This window comes from Anopheles merus, chromosome 2L, assembly GCF_017562075.2.
Source record: "Anopheles merus strain MAF chromosome 2L, AmerM5.1, whole genome shotgun sequence".
Taxonomy (NCBI): Eukaryota; Metazoa; Arthropoda; class Insecta; order Diptera; family Culicidae; genus Anopheles; species Anopheles merus.
The window spans coordinates 11,248,781-11,258,585 of NC_054083.1; the positions used below are offsets into that span (position 1 = coordinate 11,248,781).

Sequence of the window (9,805 nt, forward strand, 5' to 3'; positions counted from 1 at the left end):
TAAGTAAGTAAGTAATTGGGGTGCCTCACCCTGATGTCCACCTACTATATGTGAACGACAAGAAACTGTTCCTGCCGATCCACGACCGGTCAGATCAACTCCACCTTCAAGCCTCTAAGTGCTTTCCAGTCCTGATGCTCTAGGAGTGGTCTTTAATTGTGCCCCTTAGTGTTAGATTATGCGCGATTATGTTCGAGTGTGTCAGGGATCTAGGAATGCCCTTGATGAAAAGTTGAACTTCCACGTCCAGCTAGAGCACGTTGTCGCTAAGGGAAGCCAATTCATCGGCTTACTAAAACAAAATGCACGTGACATCACTGATCCGGTCTGCATCAAGACACCGTACTGCGTTGTGTTTGTTGTATCTTCGCTGATCACCAAAGGAAACAAACTAAAAAAAAAACGCGTCCTCCTCGTATCGAGTTTCATGCGCTTTATTCACACACTTGATTTCCAACTGTCGATCGGCAGTGCTGCCAGAAAATACATTTAGCTTATAAATTCCCCAACTGACAAAACCACCGCAACCAAATTCAAAATGGCCGTTTTATAACCTTCGCATTCCAACACAAATAACTTGGGTATATCAATCTCAGTCAATTATAACTTAGCCTGCTAGGTTTTCTATTGGTTCTACAATTTCTAATTTCAACTGATTGTTTGATGAATAATCGGTATTTGATTTCGACTCTTTTGTACAATAATGTTTAATGGTTTTGCGCAATCCATTATTTTTTTTAAAATTTTAAGCCTAAGCCCCTCTAATGCCCCTAACCTCTTTCTAAAGACCAATTTTTTCCTCTTGGGGAAGTTTCCCCTCAGATTGAAAATCGCTTGATTTAAATTTCATTTTGGTTATTTTTAATATAATAAATGTTGTATTACTAAATACAATTCATAAAACTGTTGTAACAAAATTAAATTCTATCATAGAAAAAACCGTATATATTAACACTATCTGAAATATGTAAAATGTTGTGGCAAATTTCATCAAAGTTGGTGTACCCCTATTAATGAAGTACAAGGTGTGCGAAAATTCCAGAACGAGAAGCATATTTTGACAGGCTGTTAGTTTGGGATGCGTAAAACGGTTGCGTTGGACTATTTTCGCCACAAGTTGACTTACGCATGCGCATCACGAAAGAATGCTAATGTTTACGGGAAGCTGCAACGAGCCAGTTTGTCGTCGGTGTATCACGCAGTACGGTTGCACGGTTAATAAATAGCAAAGTGGTGTTTTCACCTTCAATATGACTAGCAAACACATTCTAGAACGGGCCGAAACTGCTCTAGAGTTAGCGCAAGAGTTTCTGCTCGAGTCGGAAGATGAAATGTTCGACGAGGATGAAATTGATGAGGAGGAAGAAAACGAAAGCGAAAGTTGTGATACGAAGGAAAATGAAGCAACCACCCCAGTAGAACGTGAAAATACAGATGACGAAGGAAAGGATCGCAAAGGCGATTCGAATGGCAAAGAAAAAGACTCAACTACGGTAAGGTGGAGCAGAGCAATTAATATGGTAGTTTGAATTCAACCAGGAGTGTATGATTTATTTGCAGGATCCCAAAAGCAAGAAATCATCCAAAGGTATGGGCAAAAAGTTGAAAAGTTTGATGGGCGTAGTAATGCAACCGCTTGGTGAGTCATTGTGATTTACGTCTTATAGAAAAAAAAGACCCGCGTCAAGTACACCAACCGCTGCTCTTTACTGTCTTTAGGTTCAAAGGTAAACTGGAAAATAGATTTCAACTTGGGAGTAAATGCATCAAACCAGAAGGACAAAAGCGGGAACAAAGTGAATTCTAAAATCGAGAAAGCCGACGCTCCACGCAATCCAAAGAAGAGTGAACAGTTGTCTGAAAATGATAAAAAGATTGCAAGCGTGAGTATTTTGTGGGACTCCATTCTCGTCGATAGCAGAAGTGGTTGATTTTCTGTACTTTTTCTAGCTGGAAAACGAAAATAAACGATTGGAAAAGATTGCGCATAAATTTCTTGACGGTAGGTACGCTTATCAACCCCCACTATTGACTATCAATGACTGTAAATGTTTAACACAATTCACAATTCAATTATTTCACACAATTCACTGTTACAGAGTGTATTCGACTAAAAACAAGAGTCGGAGAGCTTTCAGAGGTAATAAAGCATATAATACTTAGACAGATAATTCTACACAAAGATTATATTTGCAGGTGGAAGCACAACTTACGGCGGTAAAAGCTGATAACGAGCGGCTCAAAGCAGGTTAGCGGGTAAATATCTAAAAATGCTGCATTTAAATGAAAACCTCTTCACTCTTATTCCATTACACAGAATTGCTTGAACAGCAAAAGCTTCGCCAAAGCTTGGCAGAAAACTTAGCAACCCAAACTGAAGAACATCGGAAGGAAGTCAAACGACTTGATGAAGAGCTTAGAGTGGCTAAGACCGACTTCACTAAGGTAAGGGATGGTGTTTTTTGTATGCTTATTGTATGATACAATAAATGTACAAAATTGTAAAGCGTAGCCCTGTAACCGTGCCATATTAAGTAGTATGATAAAGTTAACCAAACCTCTTTGTTCACAGCTAAAATGCAAAAGCCAAGAACAAGAGCAAGAAATCCTTCGCTTGAGAAAAGGTGAGCAAAGAAGTTGATATGAGTAGCAAGGTTGTTTGCACCGTAGTTAAATGAGAACTTTATTTCATCCATAGAACTGGAAGCACTTTCAACACAGCATGCGAATCTTAAGAAAGAGATGGATTGTAAAGCGGAGCAGTATCTTTTAGAAGTGACGAAGCTCAATGAAAGCTTGGAACAGATAGAAACGGAAAAAAGTGAGCTGAATTTGCTCCTTGAAAAGGTATTAAATTCAAACAACGCATTGCATGTATCACAGTAAATTAATCAATAATTCTTTTCAGCTTAAAGCTGATTTGCAAATTGCACATGAGCACAACACAAACGCAAGCACACAAAACGCGCAGCTGCAGCAGAAGATGAGAGCGATGGAAAATGATAAAAACATGATAGCGTTACAGTATGAAGCTTCCAATGCTAAAGTGTCTGAGCTGCGTCGTGCGATACATGTGTAAGGAGATTGTGAGGGAACATTCAAGATGAACGATGTTATATATTCACTACCTACTTTTTACTTTTTATTTCAGTTTGGAATCAAACGCTTTTACAACGACTACGGCACAAACGCCGAGTGATGGTTCGTTTTCTTGTCCCATATGCGGAGCCCAGTTCACCAGTTTGGCCAATATGCAGCTCCATGCAGAGGATTGTAATGCATAAATGTGCACTGTGGTTCAGCATTCTCGTATCTTAATTTTAAAGTGATCGTAACATTTTCCAACACAATTATGAATTTAGGTGATTATTTTAAGCTTTAAGTAGAAAAAAAAGATTGTTAGAAGTTTAAATACTTTCAAAAGAAATCATTTAATCCATATAAAATCTGATCCTCTTATTATTTCAAACTAACTAAGGATACGATACAAATGTCTTGTTGATAGTTTGAAATCGTTCCGTTAAATGTCGAACGAAAAATAAAATTCCCCATAATTAAATGAAGATATGTATAACATAATCCTAAAGTTTGTGTTTTAATATCTCCTTGCTGCCACCACACTTTTACGTAAAATACTCTGAAGGACCATACATTTCTGGCAGTGTAAAATCTCCACGCTTATTATTCCGTACATTCTATAAAGATAGAGAATATCCAAGGGTTAGCAGAGTCTAGTTCGTTCTAACTAAACAATATTTCAGCTAACAATATTTGAAGGTTGGTAGGCACAGGCTTTCATTCACAACTCAAAGTGGTTAATATTTCATTATATTTCCTTCTACTTCCCCTACTAGTTTGGCAAAAAACGGCTCAAACGTATTTTTATTATTTTTTCATTTTCTTTTTTATGTCTTCTAAAGAGTTTCAATATGTAATTGAAAGAGTACTGATATGTCAGATCATGCTCTATCAACTAGAATAGACAATAATCCATGGGAAATTTATCCGGCTGTTAGAGGCCACCATGAACGGGGTGCAGTGCGAGGTGAGAGCATCGAACTTGATGTCGATATTGTTCGAATCTCAAAGGGGCCTGAGGCAAGGTGACGGACTCTCCTGTCTGCTTTTTAACATCGGTTGAATCAAATATTTAGCAATTATACTTGTGAGCGGGATGTGGGTTTCAATTTCGGGGCCCATCTAGGTAATGGGACCCCAGGCGGCCACTTAGTTTGCATGGGGCTTAATCCGCCCCTGCCTCTATGAATTTGAGTCTTGGATCTTTCGAGCGGAGGATACAAACGCTCTAGGCGGTGTGTTCGAGCATGGAGCGTGGAGGAGAAGGATGAACCACGAGCTTGCTGAACTGTACGGCGGACCGACCATCCTGACCAAAGTGTATGTTACGATCAATACTTTAACGATTACGATTGATCAGGTTACGATTGATCAGGTGGTCTCATAGCCTGTTTTTTATAGCAAAAGTTGAGCGTCACTTTTTGACAGCATTGGTGAAGACATTTCCCCAAACAAGCTTTCTGACCACTTGCCTAATACACAAACAATCTTAGAATCTTCGTTATTTGCACTGAAATACTTTAAAAAGCACTCAAAATATTTCTTATTGTAAGCTAAACCAAATCTGAACTAATTAAAACCCATTTTTGGATCAAAATAATGCCGTCGATGAGGACACCAATGTGTACTACGTATGTGTTGCTAAGAACAAAGTGAACCGTTCCTATCGAAATTCATTTCACCCATTCTGTCAAAAGGAGCTTTTTTGATTCCGAAATTAGTTGTCAATTTGTATGGGACGAGACCACCTGGTCTTCATACACTTTGATCCTGACGGTGGCGAAGGCTGGCAGGATGCGATGGCTGGGGCATGTCATGAGGATACCGGACTCATACCCCATCAAGAAGGTGTTCGACAGCGATCCTCAGTTTGGCATAAGACATAGAGGAGCACAACGAACTCGATGGCTGGATCAGGTGAAGCAAGACCTGTTGGAGATCGGATGTTTACATGGATGAGACATGCAGTCGAAACTCTTGCAAAAATTACCGATTTTGTTCGTAATTTGTAGGACATGCGTAACATATTAAACATCACATGTTATGTGAAATAGAATATTCAATTTGATGATAATACATTATCAAAAAGCCAAAGAAACATTTCTGCAAAGATGGACATGTTTATGGAGGACCAGGAAGATGACTGTAAGAGAAACGCTTGTGATGATGGTGATGCAAGTACATTGCAAATCGTGCTGAGGATTATCAGAGTCTTTTTTAATTTGATTGCTGCATGAGACAACTTTTCTTTAAATAAAATATACAGGCAGTCCCTGAGATACATGGTTAATGGGGACCGAAAACGGCCGAAAATACCGTACGTATCTCGAACTTTCGCGTAAGTCGAAGCTCGTGATTTTCAAGCTAAATATAACTAATTTTCGTGTAATTTTGCAAGCAGGTGATGGTTTTAGCCACTTAATTAATTATTTGGTATGATGCTGATTGAATTTAACAGTTTTAAACCTTCGATCAAAAGGAAAATTATTTGGAATTTGACAATTGCTGTGTATGAAATCAGTTGAAATCAGTACAATTTGCTAAAAGAACTGTCAGGCCAAAAATACACGGACCGGAATTTTGCGGCCGCGGAAATTATTATTGATATAATTTTTATAATTAATAATTTTTTTAATTCCAATTTGGATTAAATGGATTTTTTATTGTATCAAAAGGGATATTATTTGGAATTTGACAATTGATGTGTCAAATCAGTACAATTTGCTCAAAGAACTGTCGAATTTAGAAAACCGCGTATCTCCGAATCCGCGAATAAGAGGTACCGTGTATCTCTTGAATTCCTCTTGAAAGAGGGGACCGCCTGAATTTGAATAATTAAGTAAATCATTAATTGTAATTGTTAAGCTTTCAACACAGGAACAATGGCCTTTATTTCTGATTTAGAACAGGAGTATGAATGCAGGGAGAGAAGTAGAAGTTTTCACGTTAGAAGTTATCTGATCCATATTTTTATCCTAATATGTGTTTTTTCGAAGTTTTATGCTTTTTTCCATCAATTAAAAACGTTTTTTGTGTGTATATTTTTTGTATGTTAAAGACGGACGGACAACTAAAAATGAAATTCAAAGAATTTGTTGGATATCCATAAGACTTTATAAATTTTAACAATTCATATTGTTTTCCGTGTTTTAAGACATAAATAAAAATGTCCTGATGATCTACAAAGGGGATTGCGTTTTGATGCCACTTGTTAATAAATTTAGGATGCAAGCACTTGAACTTGAGGTCGTTCGTCGCTCATGAGTGGACAGGGTTGTACCACTAGATTGGGTAGAACAAAACCTAGACGGTTTTCTAATTTTTGATCATAGAGGGCTATGAAATGAGTGAAAATGAGCCTCGCGGCTAACGTTTCCGGGAACGAACGAGCTCCCCGATACGGCCGATTGTCAAGACTTTGAGCCTTTTGGCTCAGTTTTTCGTCAGTCTCCGACCCGATCGGACGCATCTAATCGTTATATGCGATCACTGATATAGAACACACACACTAGTAAAACAGACAACTACAACCACACAATAGCTAAGTCGTTAAAAAGGCTAGCCCGGCCTATAGCCATGGGCTGCAGCAAGAAAGGATCAGCACCAAGGGACGCCGTGCCTTCGTGCTCATACATCACGATACCAAACGTTACCACAAGTAACGATTACGACATTCTTAGCGAAGATGAAGAAGCTCCATCGATAATTGCCGCATCGGCATCGGCAAAACAACATAAATCAAAAATACCACCGATCACAGTCACCGGCACACAAGTAGGAGATGTGCACAAAAAAATCACCTCCGTTGGTGTAGTGAACTACACAACTAACTGCACATATAAAGGTATAGTGGTTAACACTACCACATCTAAAGACTTTAAGCTTGTAGTGGACGTATTGAAGCGCCACAATAATTCTTTCTACACGCATCAACTACCGGAAGAAAAAACAACGAAAGTGGTAATCTTTGGGTTACCCGAACAAGATACAGAATACATTAAAACTGTTCTTGCTGAAGTCAATATCCACTGAAGTCAATAGCACCATGTGTAATAAAAAAACTTGAACTCAAGAAAAAACGCTACGACGACCAGTGTATGTATCTCCTGCACTTCCCTAGAGGGTCAATAACACTGAGCGAGCTGAAACAGGTTAGAGCAGTAGATCATCACCGAGTACACTTTGAGTACTACTCTAACAAATACGGTCCAATGCAGTGTACAAACTGCCAGCGCTACGGACATGGTAGCGCAAACTGTTATCTTCCTCCAGTGTGTGTAAAGTGTGCCGATAAACACACATCCAAAACGTGTCCCCTAAGCCAAACCACAACCTGTCCAGACGGTAAAATAGCTCCAGCCAAATTAAAGTGCGCAAATTGCAGTGAACATCATACAGCAGCGGTCGGCAAAGTCCGGCCCGCGGGCCAAATGCGGCCCGCCGCAACATTCTATCCGGCCCGCGAAAGGTTTTGACTGATTTTGAAAAATGGGAAGAAACTATTCGTATACAAATTACTAAATATCTTTTAGAATAGCATTTTATGCCAACGAACTCCTTCAACTTTAATTAAAGTACTATGGAATGGCAGGCCTTGACCGACAACGGTTGTTGAGCCAAAAGAAGAAGAAGACTATGGAATGACGGGTCGTTCGGTATGTTTGAACTCAAAATCAATATCCCCGCAACTTTTACGTAAAAAAATGCCTTTTTCGGCTAGCTGTAGAAAAAACTAGGAGAGACAATTTCTTTACATTTACATCATTTGAAAGGTAATTATTTAAGCTTACTTGCACAAATTTATCTCAGACTTTGCGAGTTGCCTTTCGTCAGTTACCCCGAATTTTCACCATGATGGACAAAGGCATCCTAAGTTTTCTCGACAATTTTTTAGAGAAAAGCTTTTCCATCATGTTGGTGCAGAAAAATTCAATGGAACACATGTTACGGATGTTGTACCAGTTTGCGGACTAAGGTGTATTATCCAAATTCTGCAAAAATTAACCTAAAATGAAAGCAGTGAGTTTTGGCGTCATTGTTTGCCGCTGCGAAGCCAGTGGACGCGATTTTTGCTTCCTGATATATACATATGTTCATGTTTCTCAAGAACTATTTCACTGTTTAGCGGGTTGTATCGATCTCCCGATCCAGATAACGCAGTAATGTAGACACTTGTTCCTCTGTCTTCATTTTTTGCATCTTTTGGAACCTCAAAAATGAACCTGGGCTTTCTTACGATGCTTTGATGGTTGCCGAATAGTGCCAAAATGTTGGCGACCAAAACGCCGTAACGTTCTTATGCGACGACAAACTTCTGTACTAAGTCAATTTAAGACGCTACGGGGTGTTATTCGTTGATCGCGCACGCTTCTAAGTTGGTTGGTTCCCTTTTTTGGCCATCATGGTTAGAGTTCGATTGATAGAGGTGTTAAGGTGAGGTGACTGATAGAGGTTTACTATTGTCTCATGGGATACTACCATTCAAAACGCAAATAACATTTGGTTAAAGCGGGTAAAGATAAACTATTTGAGCGATATTTTCGGTCGTATTTGAAAGCAAAAGCGAACATTTAAAAGCCCTGTTGTTTTAACGAGAACGACGATTCCACACTGTTGCTGTTTATGAGTTCAACGATTGTCAAAGTGCTTTATCATAAGGAATCAGTTATCAATCTATCTGACATGGCATGACTTGTCCATAAAGCATTTTAAGAATTACTGACTCCACCTTTGCTTCGATATTTGTTTAGCCGTTACGACTTTTGTATCATCTCCGGAATATCCGCAATATTTTTTGCAGCGTGGAAGGATAGGGTCTTCAAGAAGCGACATTGATCCTTTTTTTGTTATTTTTTGACTAATCACATTTTTGGCCATCTATTGCCGATTCTCAAATGACTAAAGATTACAATTAGTTTTTAAAGCAGGTATCATCAATTTTGAACCATGCTTAGATGATATAATTACAGAAAAACAACGTTGTAAGTTTAAATTGTAATAATTTAAGCACAAAGATAAAAAACTGCATTCTCCTGGCCCGCGGCACTTGATTATTTACTTAATTTGGCCCTTTACCTCAAAAGTTTGCCGACCGCTGTCATACAGCAAATTTCTCCGGCTGCCCAGCTAGGCTACGCTACTCGCTCCAGAGAATTTACGTACAACGAGACATCGTTCCCTCGTCTCCCCAACACACCACACCACTCCTACTAACCACGTGAATTTCTCTGAACTGTTCCACCAACAACAAACACGTTCAAACAATAATCTTGACTTTGACCTCGACGAGATAGGGCAAATTGTTAAAGATGTATTTTCAAATCTGAGCAAATGTAGCTGAAAACAAGACCTAATCGCAGTTATTGTTCAAATATCAGCAAAATATTGTTTTCCTAACCTCAAATAATGTACTTAAAATCATTCACTGGAATGCCAACGGCATTTCAAACAAAAAAGACGAATTTTTTAACTACCTTTTGAAAAAAGATATACACATCGCAGCCATAAGTGAGACATTTCTTAAGAATGGTACTCGTTTTTCGCACCCCAATTATCATACTTACAGATTAGACAGAAATCAGGGAGAAAAAGGTGGAGTAGCTTTAGTAATATCTAAAACTATCAACCACGAAGTAAATAGTGACTACAAATTAAAAGTGCTTGAAGCAATAGGAATTACCATCAAGACCCAAAACAGTAAAGTGACCATTATTTCCATAAATAATCC

General features: G+C 38.7%; 1 protein-coding gene across 1 annotated transcript; it reads left to right on the top strand.

Annotated features, from left to right (window-relative positions):
- Positions 1 to 967: 967 nt before the first annotated feature.
- On the top strand, positions 968 to 3,972 carry LOC121594320 (optineurin). The gene is made up of 11 exons (XM_041917445.1): positions 968 to 1,493; positions 1,561 to 1,639; positions 1,720 to 1,883; positions 1,951 to 2,002; positions 2,100 to 2,140; positions 2,197 to 2,248; positions 2,318 to 2,445; positions 2,573 to 2,624; positions 2,699 to 2,847; positions 2,909 to 3,075; positions 3,152 to 3,972. The coding sequence occupies exons 1-11, from the start codon at positions 1,251 to 1,253 to the stop codon at positions 3,282 to 3,284; spliced, it is 1,260 nt and encodes a 419-aa protein (XP_041773379.1). The 5' UTR covers positions 968 to 1,250; the 3' UTR covers positions 3,285 to 3,972.
- Positions 3,973 to 9,805: the final 5,833 nt, after the last annotated feature.

Bases quoted from the DNA above. Each gene is read 5' to 3' on its own strand.
- LOC121594320 (XM_041917445.1), top strand. From the start codon at position 1,251: ATGACTAGCAAACACATTCTAGAACGGGCCGAAACTGCTCTAGAGTTA. The intron at 2,446-2,572 runs GTAAGGGATGGT...CTTTGTTCACAG, and splicing joins CTAAGACCGACTTCACTAAG to CTAAAATGCAAAAGCCAAGA. The intron at 2,625-2,698 runs GTGAGCAAAGAA...TTTCATCCATAG, and splicing joins AATCCTTCGCTTGAGAAAAG to AACTGGAAGCACTTTCAACA.